This window comes from Equus caballus, chromosome 7 (genome assembly GCF_041296265.1).
Source record: "Equus caballus isolate H_3958 breed thoroughbred chromosome 7, TB-T2T, whole genome shotgun sequence".
Classification (NCBI taxonomy): Eukaryota; Metazoa; Chordata; class Mammalia; order Perissodactyla; family Equidae; genus Equus; species Equus caballus.
The window spans coordinates 25,999,737-26,015,868 of record NC_091690.1 but is presented as its reverse complement, the minus strand read 5'-3'; the positions used below and the strand labels follow the sequence as shown (position 1 = coordinate 26,015,868).

Here is a 16,132-nt window from a genome sequence, read left to right as displayed (position 1 = left end):
GGAGCACAGCTGGTGGGAGATAAGAAGCACAAATGCCCAGCTGTGTTCGCCAGGCATGGGCTGAGGCTTGGAGCTGTGGGCGTTCCTGGTACCCTGTGACCAGAGTGAGGGTAAGGTGGGAGATGACACTGGGAAGGTCAGTTAGGGGCCCTGCTGAGGGGTGTGGCTCTCATCTCATGGGTCATGGAGGTAACATCCCTCCTAAATGTCACCTCTGGACCTAGCACTCCTCAGGATTCCACAGGGCTACCACGGCTTCTTCCATGTCCACACCCGGCCACTTCCCAGTGGCAGCTCCTACTCAGCCCTGAGAATCCTTGGGGTGCAGGGAGAGCCTTGGACATGCATAGACTGCCACCCATCCTTTCCCCGTCGGGGCTGTGCCCCGCTGTGGCCCTTCTGGGTGGGCCGGGGGTGGAGAGTAGCAGGCTTCCCAGGAGGGGCAGGGCTGGTGCCTAGGAGAAGGCCAGGGGCCTGTGGACGGCCTGGTAATTTAATTATTTGACTGCAGAAAGGAGATCTCATCTACTGGGTGCTCGTCCTTGTTAAGCTAATTGTCTGTCTCCTTCTCTCTTCTCCCCCCACTTGCTGGGGAAGTCGCTGTGGCCTAATTGAGTTATCATAAAGATAATGGCTAATGCTCTAGCCAGAGCTGAGAAAGGAGGATCCCTCTTACAGTAGCTCAAGCCGCAGACAGGCCGCCCAGGGGCAGAGATGTGGGCCGGGTGAGGGGGACTGTCTGTGGGGGAGGCTGTGTGGATGCTGCTTAGCCCAGTGAGTCTAACCAGCTGGGCATTGTGCAAAGGACAGGGCTTTCTCTCTGCTCTTTCCTGTCACCCTAGGGGAGCTCACTTATGTGACAAATGGATCGCTGGTCTGGGCACGTTTGGGGCTTTCCAGAGAGGCAACCAGGCAGCATAAGGGAGAGAGGCAGACAGACCAGGTCTCAAATCCCACTGTCACCTCTTATGAGCCAGGCGACCAAGGGCAAATTACTTCTCCACTTTGAACCTCAGTTTTCTCATCCACAATACAGAGACAGCTAAGCTCACATCACGTTAGTGGTAGGAGGATTCAGTGAGCTGGTGTGTGTAAAGGACTGAAATGACCAGCGATGGGAGCTTCCACTCGCCTGTCCTAACACTTGATGACGATGGAAAGGGCTGGAGGGGGTGACGGGACCTCTGCAGGAGGAGATGGAGAACAGCACCCTGGTTTTAGATGAGCAGCTCTGGGGCATCCATGGGGGACAGTCTCAGTGCCGGCCTTCCTCCCCTGGCATCTGGGCACGTCATCTCTATCTGTCCCAGACCCCCAGAGAGCTGTGATGTGCATCTCTGGGATGAGAAAGTGGGCACAGGGCTGCCGAGGAGTGGCAGGGAAGTCGGGGTCAAAGCTGAGCAGTATGTCAGTGGGCAGATGGGGGTCAAAGCACGTGGGTCATCACTATTCAAGTTCCAGGACACATCCGAAGGTCAAGATTAATGCAGGCCAGCCAAGGCCCTGAACAGAGATGGTGGGTCCAGGCCTTGGTGGGCAGGGAGACGAGAACAGGGGGACAATGGTGGGGCACCCCAAGAGATTCTGCACGTTTAGAACAAAGCACCAGTGCCTGGGGTAACTCTACTGAGAGCCCAGCCCAGGGTCAGGAGGAGCCCTAAGGTGAGGCAGTGCTGCTGGCCAGGCTGGGGCGAGCAGGGGGGCCTGACAGCAGCATCCCCTTGCCTTCCCAGTGCCCCCTCTAATCCAGCCCTTCGAGTTCCCACCGGCCTCCATCGGCCAGCTGCTCTACATCCCCTGCGTAGTGTCCTCGGGGGACATGCCCATCCGCATCACCTGGAGGAAGGACGGACAGGTGATCATCTCAGGCTCAGGTGTCACCATCGAGAGCAAGGAATTCATGAGCTCTCTGCAGATCTCCAGTGTTTCCCTCAAGCACAACGGCAACTACACGTGCATCGCCAGCAACGCAGCGGCCACCGTGAGCAGGGAGCGCCAGCTCATCGTGCGCGGTGAGCAGACAGGCCAGCAGCAGGGGAAGGAGGGTCCGGTCTTTCTAGATTTGGGGTTTGAATCACGGGCTGATGGAAGGCTGGCTCTGGCAGGGAGCTTAAAGATAAAGAGGTATAAACCTCTTACTTTCCAGGCCAGGAAACTGAGGCCCTGAGAGGGGAAGGCACTTGCTCAGTTAGTTACTGGCAAAGTCAGAATTGGAACTCAACTCGCAACTCCCAACCCCATACTCCGCAAAAGCTCTCAGCATCTTGGGTTTCAAAACTTCCTGCTCCCAACTTTATAATGGTCCAGGCACAGCTGACATTGAATGGAAGGTGCCCAAAGCCCCAGAAGACGTATCAGAGACTGAGATGATCTGTTTTTCCCTAACTCCCCTCTTTCTGCAGTGCCCCCTCGATTCGTGGTCCAGCCCAACAACCAGGATGGCATCTATGGCAAAGCTGGTGTGCTTAACTGCTCAGTGGACGGCTACCCCCCACCCAAGGTCATGTGGAAGCATGCCAAGGGTAAGCCCCTGGCTAGCCAGCATCTCCAAGCAGGACCAGGGAGGGGGAGGGGAGGGTGTTGATGGGACTTAGGGCCTATTCTCTACACACAACTCCTAGCCCTGGGTGGGAGCCGTGGGTTCTGAGCTTTAAGGGGACCCCAGATCTGAATGTCATCCTCAGCCACCCCTAGGGATCTGTGGACCAGGAATAGCTGTCATGCTGACTCCAAATTTCCTCTTGTCCTCACAGATTGGCCTCTCCCTTCCCTACTTCAGCCCTAGAATTCAGTGTATATCCACTTTCCCCATCTCTCTCCACCCCTCCCCACTCCACCCTGAGGTCTCAGAACCTCATTGGCCCCTGCTTCTCACCAGTCAACATATCCGGGCATCGTGGTCCTTCTTAGAGCCCCGCTTCATCCTAAGGACACATTTGATATCTGACTCAGCCCCTTGCCAACCTCTTCTCACAGACCATGTCCATTGCTGACATTTGGGGAATGAGAGGGGATACTGCAAAGCCCCCTCTTGGAGGATGGTTGGCCTCTTTCCCAGGCCTGGCTGCCTGAGACCAGGAAACTGCCATTTGATGGCTCAGTCTTCCTTTCGCCTGTTGCCAAGTGGCCCAAAGACAGCTCTTTCTTCCTCTCCAAGGAATTTACCCCAAAGAAGCTCAGTGCCAGGTGGGCATTGAGCTGAGGCCCCCATCTCCCTACCTCGGAGCTGGGGCAGGGCCAGACCTCAGGGAGGGTCTTTCCTGTTGCCCAGCAGGTGGTGTGTGGGCTCCCAGCACTGTGGGGATGCTACAAAATGGCCCTAGATTGGCAAGAGAAAGATATCAGGGCCATTCTTTGGGTCACTCCAGTCCATCCCAGCTCACTTCCTAGTCTAGACACCAGCCTCCTAACCGCTGCCTCCTTCCAGGGAGCGGGAACCCCCAGCAGTACCACCCAGTGCCCCTCACCGGCCGCATCCAGATCCTGCCCAACAGCTCTCTGCTGATCCGCCACGTCCTGGAAGAGGACATCGGCTACTACCTCTGCCAGGCCAGCAACGGTGTGGGCACCGACATCAGCAAGTCCATGTTCCTCACTGTCAAGAGTGAGTCCTGCCCCTGTGCGGCCCCCCAGCAGCCCCTGACACAGGCCAAGGCCCGTCTCTGCACTCAGCCTGCCTACTTGCTTGATTTCCATTGTTCCGTCTCTGAAGGGGAGGCAGGAAGGATTCCCAGTCAGAGTGGACCTGGGACCCTTGGATGGGGAATTCAGAAGCACTCTCATCTAAAACAATGGCCTCGCCCTGAGCGGCCTGCACTCACCCCACTCCAGTCCTGATAAGCTCGTGATTTGCTCTACTGGAGTATCATGTGACACCCCATTTCCTTTGCTCTGTAGGTTGGCAATTCGAACTTCATAGTCAGATCAAACAATTTATTTCTGTCACTTAATTTACACCTACTTGTGTATAACCTGTCTGTGGCTTAGAAAGGAGGATACCTTATACACAATGTAAGAGAAAGGCCCATGCGCAGAAAACCTGGGTTCCAACTCCAGATCTACCCGATGAGTTTGTGACTTTGGGTAATCACCTCATCTCTCCAGGCTCCACTTTCCTCCCCTGTGCTAGAGGATCATTCTCAGCCTCCCCACCCAACAAAACTGTCATGAGTAACACAGAAACTGATCACAGAAAGGGGAAGATGCTTCAGAAAAGCCGAAAGAGCAGTAAAACTCATTATAACTTGGTGCTATATCTGCGGCTTCTAAATCCCCAGACACAGAGTCAGCCTTGACAGTCTTGAAAGCCCAGAACATCCCTGAATTTTGTTAATCACATGCAGACATTCCTGCTGGGGGAGCCTATCTGTTTACGCTATTTGGGGTCTGTATAATGGGCCTTCCAGGAATCACATCGGGAGAGTGTCTGTCTGGTCCTATGTCAAGAAATGGACCACACGCCATGGAGGACAGCCATAAGAGCTTGAGTTTTAGCATCTGACCAAGCCAAGTGTGAATCTGGCTGCCATGTTGTAATTACTGTGACCTTGACGAGTTTACTTGGCCTTGGTGGGCCTCATTTTCCTGATGTACAAAATGAGAGTTGTAATAGTGCCTGACCCGTTATGTTTATCAGAGGAAGTCAGATGATATGTGTCAAGCCCCCACTATGGTAACTGGCACCCAGTAGTCCGTCAAAGATTTAGCCACTAGAATTGTTCCTCTTACCGGTAGTCCCTCCAGGGTCAGGTATAGGAAAGGCTGCAGAGAGCAGCGCCCGGTGTGCGGTCTGCCCAGCCCCTCCCCAGAGCTCCCTCCTGGAAGATCGTAGCTCCTTTATCGCTTGCCAAGCCCGTGTTCAGCTCAGCACAAGACGGGGAAGCCCCGGCGATCGATGCTCAGGGAGCTCCGAGCCGGAATCCCCGCCCTGGGGAGCTACTTCTCTCACACTATCAAAAAGCACTTTGTCCTTAATAAAGCCAGGCAATCAATCTACATCCCTCAGCCAGGGAGGACTTCCGTAATTCTGCCTGTGTGAGGCGAGAGGAAGAGCGGGCCCTTGTGGAGCCGTCCTTGGTATCTGATCCTTATCTTCCCACAATCAGCAGGAGAGAGAAGCCCAAACTCAAAGACCTTTTTTTTTGGTCTTTGCTCTTTTCTCTAAGTTAGAGCATTCCACTGAACCAGCATGGCTGTGGCTTGGTGGTATGTGGTTTCTCTGTGGAGATGAAGGGGACATCGGTGACGGGCAACACAGTGGTCAGGGGGTGGGCTGTGTGTGAGGAAACCCAGTTCATGTCAGGCTGTCGCTGATGTCCTGGGGGGCCCAGGGCCAGTCACTTCACCTCTCTGGGCCTGCATTTTTCTGTGCCGTCCTTGCTTCGCAGCCGGGGCAGCCGCTGTGAGACACTCTGAGGTATTTGTAGAAAGTGCATTTGTAAATCCAGGGCAGCCTCGTGAACACAAGTGACACAGAATCACACACAGACCCACACACAATCGCAGTGGTGTCAACTTCTGGCCCCCCTCTTCCCAAGGGAATGAGGGGGGTTCATACTTGTGGGCAGAATCTAGACCTTGTTCCTTCCTTTCCTCCCCTTGTCCTAATTTCAGCTGCCTTTCCGTTTTCCTCTGCTTTTCCACAGTCAGGCACATGCACGCTCCTTTCATACATCTGCTCCGTCTCGCAAACACCTCCGGGTCATATTTTCCCACTCACCACACCTCCCTCAAGCACCGTCTACACAGTGTCTCTCAGCACTTCCTCACACAGCCTGTCTGCACCACCGGCTCCACGCTCCCTGCCCCCTCCCTCATACAACCCTCAGCCCACAGGCTGCCCTCCAGCCTTCCAGCTGTGCTCTCACAACCTCTCAGCACACTGGGGGTCTCCAGACCCTCACACACGTGCTACCTCAGATGGCCTTTTCCTCACACCCTTTCTCTTTCATAAACACTCCCTTCCATTCCTCCCCGCTCTCCCCAGTGACCTGCCCAGCCCTGCTAGAGGCCCCTACGCCACCCCAAATGCCAGCAGGAGAAGAGCAGCAGGGCCAGGGGCATTTGAGTCCAGAGGGCAGTCGGTGTGGAGGGCTGAGGACAGCCAGGCCCTCTCTCTAGGGTTGGAGGGTCTGACTGCTCTTCTGTAGCAGCCTGAATAATGCTTCTCGGTATCTGGCTGCCGGAAGATACTCCTGTGACAATGTGACAATGTTGAGAGGGTGGGACATGGTTGGGAGCTTTCATTCTGCCTCCTGCTGCTTTTACACAGGCGTACTGCTCCCGGCAACCGGCCCTCAGCTGCTCCCCTGCACGTCCACCCCGTGCCTGCTCTGCCCTTCTCCTCCGCCACTCTCCCTCAACCTCCCCCCTCCAACCCACTCTGACTTCAGCTGAAAGGGCACAGGAAAGTGGGAAGGACCTTCAGGACCTGGGCACATGGGTCACCAATGGGATTACGGGGCAGAGCCATTCCTAGTCATCGCTTGATCTGTCTCCAACACCCACACTGCCAACGTCCCCCGCACCCCCTTACAGAACTGGCCACAGAAAGACCACCATTTGCAAGGCCAACTTCAAGTCTTGCCTCAGTGTCCCTAACACACTCAGGGAAATGTTCACCCAATACAGCTCCACCTGGTCAGACCTCACCCTTTTGTGATCTCTCAGAACGCAAACTGATCTTAATGCCCTCTTTGGCCAAGTAGAAGTCAGAAAGTAAATATATCAAAGGGACATACCTCATAGAAAGCATGCAAGTGTCCAATTGGACATTTGTGGTTGGCCTCTGCTTGGGAGTGTCTACACCATTGACCCTGATGGTTTCCAATGATAACTCAACACGTGCTCGCTGAGCACTCACTAAATAGGTCAGTAAAACTCCGTGGCTAAGAGCACAGACTTTAGAACCAGATAGACCTGGGTTCAAATCCCAGCTCTGCCACTTGGTAGCTGTGTGATCTTGGACAATGATCTCTGTAAGTCCCAATTTCTTCATCTGTAAGTTTGGAATTATGATGCTTTTTACTCATTGGTAAGGTTTAAATGAGATGCACTTAGAGCAATTAACACAGTACTTGGCACAAAATACACAGTTTCGAATCGTTAGCCATCAATCAGTAGTTAAGGTGCTGAAACTCTATTGATGAGCAAAACAGAGTTGCTGTCCTCAGGGAATTTAGAATCCTGAAGGTGAGATAGACATACCCAAAACAACTAAACTGCACAAAACAATAAGTGCCTTAAAAAGCCACAGACAAGGTGATACAAAGAGAATCAGGGATGGAGGAATCAAGTTTAACTTTGGGGATGAATAAGGGAATGTCAAGCAAAGCTCCACAAAAGCAGTAGTCTGTAAGTAGGACTTGCAGGCTGAGAGGATTCTGACGGGAACCCATGGGGCAAAGGTCGTTCCATTCCAGCATGAGCAAAAAGCATAGCAAGGGCATAGAGGCAGGAAAGTCCATGCATGTCATCTGGGGAGGTGGGGACTCAGGGTCTCTGGTGGAGGCTGAAGGGAGGATGGACTGTGAGGTGCTTGTGGGCTTTCAAAACTGTTTTCCATGTTGACTTGACTCTGGAACCAGAGGGCCAGGAGCCCAGGGTCGGGTGGAGTCGGGATTCCAGAGCGGGTTCTTGGAGAATTGCCCTGTAGAAACTTTCCTCGAGGCCCCAGGTTGCTAAGAGTGTGTTCTGGTGGGCAAGTGATTTTCGAAGTTCCTGGACATCCTTGCTGGTAACCAACCAGACGCGACGGGCCCCCACGCCTCCCTGATGCCCACGAGGTTGGTGTGAGCTGAGCCCATGAGTGTCTGAGCATACAGCCCAGCCTAGCCGCCGTCACGAGTACAGCACTTGACAGTTTACAAAGCTCTTCCCATACCCTGCCTTGAGGTCAGCCAGCTATAGCTCCTTCTCAGAGAAGGTGAGGCACTGGATCAGGGTCGTTGGGTGATATGGTCCCAGCTGAGACCGGAAGTTGCCTCTGTGGACTCATGGTTAGATAGAAAGAGCGCAGACCAAGAGTCAGAAGGCTTGATGCTGGGCCTGGCTCTATGACTCACTGGCTACATACCCAGGAGCCGTCCTTTCCCCTCTCTGGGCCTCAGTTTCCTCATCTGTACACTAAGAGGCCTGGACTAGAATCTAGTCACTAGCTGATCCCAAGGTCCCTTCCAGCTCAGACAATCTATGATTTTAGTGGTGTGCGTGGTCCTTTCAGGGCACAGACCGCCTCCCAGAACTTGGTTGAAAATAAATGTAATTAACAGGAAAAAATACCACATCTACAGAGCTTCCTTTTATCTCCCTTTTAAAATGTAAAAAAAGAGATAATGACCAAGAGGAGAGGAGGCAATTCCTCCTCCAACTGACACACGGGGGAAAAAAATAAAGCATCTTCAAAGAGAATGCTTCACTGAGAGGGAGGTACAAAGCCGGGCGGCTTAGTCTGGGGTGCAAGGGGCTGGCTGTGTTTTGATGTCGCCACCGCACGGCCGTGCCTCCCGGGACTTGGCAGCCCCCTTGTGCAGCACATTACCTGATTAGACAGGTCCTTTTACATCCTCCAGACTCCCCTCCAACTTCGTGAAGGCTCTGGTGAGTGGGCCAAGGCAGAGCCCACAGCAATTAAACCCATAAGGGCTCTTTGTTTGCTCTGAGTTTTGATTTGTTTGTTTAGCAAAATGTCAGACCAATTAAAGCCAGATCCAAGAGCCCTCCACGAGCACACACCCAGCCGCACAGTCACGGGAAGGCAGGAGGGCAGAGAACAGAGCCAAGGGGACTGGGGAGTGGCGGAGCCCACCCTAGCAGAAGGAAGCCCCAGGCCTGGGTAGACCAGGTCACCTGCCAGCCGTTGACCATTGGTGCAGAGGTCAGAATGCAAAACCTTGGAAAGACAGCTGTGGATCCAGTGACCAGAGATGGTCCTAATTTCAGATTTGCCCAAAGGAAACTCCTTGTCAGGCAGAAGTAGCACCTCCATTAGACCTGGGTGACCAGGGCTCCTGCCCCAGCCCCTACTGCTCCCACAGTGCGAGGAGTCTATGGCCAAAGGAAGTGGCTGCCCAGCCCACAGCTCCCCTTCTAGACCACGTTTCTGGTACCCAGGGAATTCCCTGCCTGAATGCCCCGAGCCGACTTCCAGGACCTTCCAAGGCCTCTTCTCCAATATGTCTTCCCAAGGATGGGCCCTGCCACTGGCGTTACCTCTAGACCTGAGGGATGGTTGTTTGTAAGATGTGCAGATGGAGCCTAGATGTGCGCACCGAGATGTCCACACACGTATTCGTAAGGCCCCTCTCAGCATGCAAGAAGAAACTGAGGCACAGAGAGGCCAGCACCTGGCCCAAGGTTTTCCTGTGTGTTCCCTGGTGGTAGGACCTGTCTCCTCAACAGACTGAAGCTCCTTGCAGGCTGGGCTGGTCTTCCCTTCCCTCTCCGGGAATTCCCAGCTCTGGCATCCAGCTCAGCACAGGTCTCTGCCCACCTTGGCCTACCTTGCCAGGGACTGACAGGCTGACTGACCCCCAGTCCACAGGTCCAGTCTCATCATACATGGGGTCGCAGGTCACCCCCCTGGCACTCCCCTCTGCCCTTATGAGTCCCCCTGATGGGGTGAGGGGTGGGTGGGAGAGACGCTGCTGGATCTGCAAATAGTGAAGAAAGGAGGCAGCAAGGCGGAGTGACGGGCAGCAGAGCAGGGCTGAGGCCTGGCCTCTGAGCCACACCGGCCTGGGGCTGACGCTGGCCCTGCCACACCTGTGGAGCAAGTTAATCACTCTCTCCACCCACGTGGTAGTCATCGATCAGCCTCACCTGCTCAGCCTCAAAGCGGCTCAGAAAGCCCCATCCTGGCCTGTGCCAAGCTGGGGCCTCCTCTGCAGGCCTGGGAGCTGTCCCCCAGCCTCTGGTGGAGAAGGGCGGGAGGGAGAGAGGGGGGAATGAGGCACTGCCATGATTTCCATGGTGACGATTATCCAGCTGGCCTTTGGCCTTATTGATTTTCAGACTTCATAGAGTAAGGAGTGACACTTTGTCTCCTGCTTCATCAAACACATGTGAGCAGAGAGGCTGGACACATCCTCTCACCAGGCCAGACCCACTCCTATGGCTTCCACTGAACCCCCACCACGAGGGCTGCAGCCAGGGGCCAGCCCAGGCTGACCCACCCTCCACAGGACCCAGAGTGGCCGAAATGAGTAGATGGCTTAGGGGACAGGAAGGCCCTGGCCAGGGAGATGGGAGTCCTGATTTCTTGTCCAGTGTCCCCTGTTACACCCTGGGTCACCTGGGGTCGGTCACTCCCTCTCCCTGGAGCTCCGTTTGCTCCTGTGAGAGAGAAACCACAATCCTTCTCTCCCTTTCCCTCAGCCCTTACGGCATTAACAGAGCTTAACAAGTGGGGCCGTTGGAGACCCAGCAGGGTCTGTGTCCTCCGTTCCAGGACCTCCCTTTCAGGAGCTGGAGCCCTTGGTGTTTCAGGATTTTATAGAAAAGATAAAGACGAGTCTGAACCAGAGAAACGTAGGAGATCTTTCTGACCTCAAGAGGCCAACAGTATCATTGGAGCAAGTCACATCCCATCCCAAACCCAGCCCCAAAAGGGACCTTTGTGCAAAGGTTCTCAGGTAGAATAAAACAGTCTCCGTGTGGACCAGTTGCCCACCCCAGCCCCACTCCCTCCCAGCACCGTAACAGGCCAGGCCCCCTGACCAGCGGGGAGACTTTATTGAAGGGATAGGAAGAATGCACCTGCCCATGCAACCTCCACTCCCAAGTTAAGAGTGTCTGTCCTGGGGCTGACCCGGTGGCACAGCAGTTAAGTGCGCACGTTCCACTTTGGCGGCCTGGGGTTCACTGGTTCAGATCCCAGGTGCAGACATGGCACCGCTTGGCAAGGCATGCTGTGGCAAGTGTCCCCCATATAAAGTAGAGGAAGATGGGCACGGATGTTAGCTCAGGGCCAGACTTCCTCAGCAAAAAAAGGAGGATTGGCAGCAGATGTTAGCTCAGGGCTAATCTTCCTCAAAAAAAAAAAAAGAGTGCCTGTCCCGAGGGGCTTATCTGGGCCCTTATCTCCTTCTTAGAGGCTGGGGGCAGTGATGGCATAAAGAGCATCCCCACCACTTCCCCACCACCCCTTCAGGCAGTCCCCATGACCGTGAGCACAGAAGAGCTCCCAGCAGGATCTGAGCTCTAAGACGTCATTCAGGGCTTTCCCTGCATTTGGCCCCAGCGGATCTGATGGAAACCAAAATTACATGCATCATACACGGCAATTGAGGAAAAGGTACCAGTAAACATTTCAAGACACAAAGGAGTCAGGGGTATCATTGGGAGCCTCAGTTCCCTAGATAAGGAAATGCGGGCAAAGAGCTACAGCAGTGCCTCCAGAGCCTGCCCCAAGTGGGGAGCCCGGAACCACTCCCCCAATTATGATCAAAGCCCCTCTGAACAGCAGGGACAGATAAATTGTCGGATCAGTCAAGCAATAGACCGGTACTTCCTGAGTAGCCCCCACGTGTCCGGCATGGCGTCAAGGTCTGAGAGAGAGAACGGGAAGATTAAATGATCGCCCTTGCCCTCAACGAACTTACAGACTAGTTAGGAAGGGGAACCAACCTTCAAGAAACAAGGCTCGCTCATGTCCTAAAAGGTCTGGCAGAGAAGGCAAACCCGAGTGTGGGCAGACCTGGTCAGACTGAGCTCTCCAGAGGAGTGGGACTCAGGTTGAGCCTTGAAGAACAGGTAGTGTGTGGACAAGCAAAGGGAAGAAAGGAGGGCATTCAGGTGGAAGGAGCAGCATGAGCAAAGACCCTGGGGTCGGCAGGCTGTGTGGGAGGCAGAGGAGAATGCCTAATGGGAGGGTGGCAGCTGGCGATTAGGGGTGAGGTTGTGTGGAAACAGTGGCACCGAAGCCTGGACGTGGTACTAGGATCTTGAGCAGGGAATGGAGAGAAAGCGGGAATCTAAGAGGCATTGTGAAAGAAAAAGTACCAGCCCTGGGCCGGCCCAGTGGTGTAGTGGTTGAGTTTGTGCACTCTCCTTTTGCAGCCCGGGGTTCATGGGTTCGGATCCTGGGCACGGACCTACACACTGTTCATCAAGCCATGCTGTGGCAGGTGTCCCACATACAAAATAGAGGAAGATTGGCACAGATGTTAGCTCAGCGACAATCTTCCTCACCAAGAAAAAAAAAAGAAAGTAAAAGTACCAGCCTTGATGAGGAGTTGGACCAAGGAGCCAGGAAAGTCAAGGACTCAAGGCTGAGAGATGAGGAGTATGATGGTTACCAATAGAAATAGAGTGCAGAGGTGGCATGTGTGCTTTGGCCATGTCAAGGTGGGGGTGATGGAGGTGCCCTGAGGCAGCTGGACACTGCTGACATCTGCCAGACTTTCTGCCTAGAGCAGTGTGCTAGGCCAGATGACCCTACAGTTCCCACAGCCCTAAGGTGACTCAGGGTTCCTTGTGTGACTGGCAGCTGTCCGGTCCTGGGCCAGAAAGGATAAGACTGGTGGGCTGAGTGGAGACTCTCCCAGAAGCCCAGGCCCCCCCCCACCCCAATCCCTGTGCGGTCCTCAGGGCCACCAGCCCAGGACACCAGGCTTCTATCTGGCCCTCTCAGTTCTGCGGAGACTTGGGACATGGCAAATTTGAGATTCTGAAGGAAATCTGTTCACGTTGCTCACGTCCAGGCCTGCCACTGTTCATTCACTATTCGATAGCTGTTGAGTACCCGCTGAGTGCCCATCCCTGGACCAGGTGCTGGGGCAGAAGGTGCTGGGGGTAGGGGAGTGTGGCCCTTGCACACTCCTGCACCTGCTTGCCTACTGCCAGCCTGTCCATGGGGCTGGGAGTGTAACAGAAGGTGAAGCTCCCCAAGGAGGAGGGAGAGGGAAGCCCACACAACTTCCCATCTTAGGAAGCCCCCTCCAGCCCGTGGCCGAGCGGCTGTGGCCTGTGCTCCTGGGCAGTCTACGCAGAGAGCCTGTGTCACTCACTGGAACCTTGTAGTCTTTCCTGGGGCCACTGGAACAAAGTACCACAAGCTGGGTGGACTAAAAGAACAGAAATGTATTCTCTCACAGTTCTGGGAGGTAGAAATGCAAACTCAAGGTGTCCGCAGGTCTGTGCACGCTCTGACGGCTCCAGGGAAGAGCGCCTCCTTTCCTCTTCCGGGACCAGGAGTCCTTGGGGCTCCTTGGATTGTAGATGTGTCACTCCAGTCTCTGCCTCCATCATCACGTGGCACCATCTTCCCTCTGTGTGTGTCTCTTCTCTTTTTATAAGGACACCAATCATATTGGGTTAAGGGCCCATCCTACTCCCATAAAACCTCAGCTTATCTTAATTACAACTGCAAAGACCCTATTTCCCAATAAGGTCCCATTCACTGGTACCAGGGGTTAGGACTTGACATAATTTTGGGAGGGATACAACTCAACCCACAGCAGTCCCCAGGCCCAGTGATTTCTTACCGCTAACTTCATGCTTTCTAGAACTCTGGAAGCTGAAATACTCTCCTTTCCAGCATCCCACAACTGCCCTTGTCTGAATGCCTCCAAGTCTCCTGACCAGATACTCCTTCTTGGTTAAGAGTCGACGAGCCCAACCTCTCCTGTGCACTGAACTCTAGGACAAGGGTCAGCAAACCAAGCCTGGGCCCAAATCTGGCCAGACACCTGTTTTGCTGGAACCCAGCCACGCCCGATCTTCAGATCCTATTGTCCATGGCTGCTTTCGAGCCGCAGCGGCAGAGCTGTCATAGCAGCAGAGACCTATGACCCGCAAAGCCTAAAATGTTTACTATCCGGCCCTTTACAGAAAAAGTTTGCCGACCACAGCTCTGGGGTATTCACAGCGATGACCCGGAAGCACTTTCCAAGTAATTAAAGAAAGATGGCATTGTCTCCTTTTGTTTCTGAAAGGATTCTGATGTTCCAGGTCAGCTCAGAGTTGAGTGTTCTCTGATCTCTAAAAGGGGAATAAAAATGCTTCCCACCTCCCAGAGCTGTGGAGGGCGGAGAGGGACATAATGAGATAATTCATGGAAAGCATTAACCAGGGTGCATGGCACTAATAAGCATTCAATGAACCTTAGCTATTTTCATTGTTACTATCATTTTTCCAACATTCTGCGGAGAGTAGAAGACCAGAGGCAGGGGGAGAAGCTTCAGGTGGAAATACTGTCCCCTCCCACTCACAGACTGATCCCACTTTACAGCTGGAGAAAGCAAGGCCTGCTGAGTTTGAGGGTCTCAGCTGGGACCACCATGCAGCAGAAACAGGTGTGCAGTCTGAGTCTCAAAGGTCCCCACCATTCTCTGTGGCCCATGCCACCCCTCCTTCACACACCCACTGTTCTTGCCCACTCTGCTCCCCACGTACGCAGGCAGTAGACAGCTAGGGTCCCTTGGGCCCCCAGCTCCCCAGGCACTGCCCACCCCCCTCAGAGCTGAGGCTGATTGCTTCCATGCAATTTGAATTAATCTCATGCTTCAGGTGGAGCTTGGCTAATCAGGGGAGACAAGAAGCCGAAGTGGGCGCAATCAAATTAACAACGCCACGGCCCTGGCTCTTTAAGAAGGGAAAACAAAGCCAGCACCAGAAGACCCCCCCCCCACCCGCCCTTCCCGGGGGAAGCCTGGAGCTGCTGCCAGCTGCCCAGCCCGCCCCAGGCCCACCACCCAACGTGCCAACAATGCCCCTTTGTGGTGGCTTATCTCACACGGCCAAACAGGGCCACAGTTCTTGTCAGGATCTTGTTAACAAGGAGCAGAGACACAAGCCTTTGGGGGTGGGAGGGGAGTGGGCTGGGGTGGGAGGAGGGAGGGGCCCACTCACCTCCAATGGGTGCGTGTAATCCTTTCAGAAACAAAAGGAAGTGAGGCCTCGGAGCCAGCTGGGAGGCTCTCTTCTCCCCTGAGAAGGTGGGTCTGCAGAGCTCTCAAGAGCCTTCAGGGCGTCAGCTGTGCCCTGGAAAAGCCTCCTCCAGAAGGCCAGGAGGAGGACATCCAGAAAAGCATTTTAGCATGTCTGGAGAGAGCATCCTGTTTAGCGAAAAGCTCTTTGAAACTCCTAGAGAGATCTTAGTTAGACTCTCAGAAGGACTTCCTGAAAAAGTTCCTTCCTTGGGGATGGAACACCATAACTTTGCTGCCCTTCTTCTAATCATATTGGCTTTGAGGTCGTCCTGCCTGAGCAGAGGAAGGACCAGAGTGCACCTACTGGAGTGGGATGCGGAAGAGGAGGGTCACCCAGCCCTGTGGTTCCTGCTCCAGACTATGTGTGAGAATCACCTGGGCTGGGAGATTCTTCAGGAACCCTGATGCCCAGGCCCCACCCTGGCCCAATTAAATCAGAGCTTCTGGGGGTGGGGTCTGTGCAATAAGATGTTTTTAAAGCTTCCCTGGTAATTCTGTGTCGCCAAGCCTGAGAACCTCGTCAGCCCCTCCCCCAGGCCACCCGCCTAGACGAAGAGAATACCCTCATCCTTTGGTCTCCTGATTCCCGGATCAAGCTTCTTCCCCCCAAATTTGGCACATTTCTCTCCGGAGAAGCTCCGCTCTTTGCACTCATTCCTGGCTCCCCTCTCCCCTGTCTACAGCCCTTCTCTGACCAGTGTCACATGGTGGATAAAACCACAGGCGCCCTGGATGGAGTTCTGTCTCTGCCACTTACTAGCTGTGTGACCTTCGGCAATTCTCTAAGCTTCAGTCTCCCCATCTGTAAAGTGGGAAGAAAAGTAAGGGTGTTAAGTGAGTTAAATGCGCGTAAAAGAATGCAGAACAGAGCCCGGCACACAGCAAGCCTTCCCTAATGTGAACTACGATGATTATTCAGTACTCATGCCTGTGAATGGGGTAAAGATGTGCCCCAGGCTTCCTTCTGGAAGAGCCCTGGAACATTCCATGGCTCTTTTGCATTTTATCAGGCCTCTCCCAACAGCCAGTGGCGTTCCCATCCTATTTCTTCCGCTTTCTCCTTCCCACACACACTGCTCCTCTCCTCTGGGTATTCATAACTGAATCTTCCCTCCCTGGTGACTTGGGGACTTGTCAGAAACACCAGCTGAGCTCCAATCACCAGGCAAAAGAGAGGGAGGAAGACAGAGACAAAGCCCGAC

General features: G+C 54.1%; 1 protein-coding gene across 5 annotated transcripts in view; it reads left to right on the top strand.

Annotated features, from left to right (window-relative positions):
- Nucleotides 1-16,132, top strand: part of DSCAML1 (DS cell adhesion molecule like 1) — a 339,853-nt gene that overhangs the window by 265,769 nt on the left and 57,952 nt on the right. For all 5 annotated transcript variants that reach the window (XM_070272833.1, XM_023644895.2, XM_023644893.2 and 2 more), the window contains 3 exons: nt 1,734-2,012; nt 2,403-2,522; nt 3,428-3,604. In XM_070272833.1, coding sequence (XP_070128934.1) covers nt 1,734-2,012; nt 2,403-2,522; nt 3,428-3,604 — 576 coding nt within the window. The remainder of the gene's footprint in view (nt 1-1,733; nt 2,013-2,402; nt 2,523-3,427; nt 3,605-16,132) is intronic.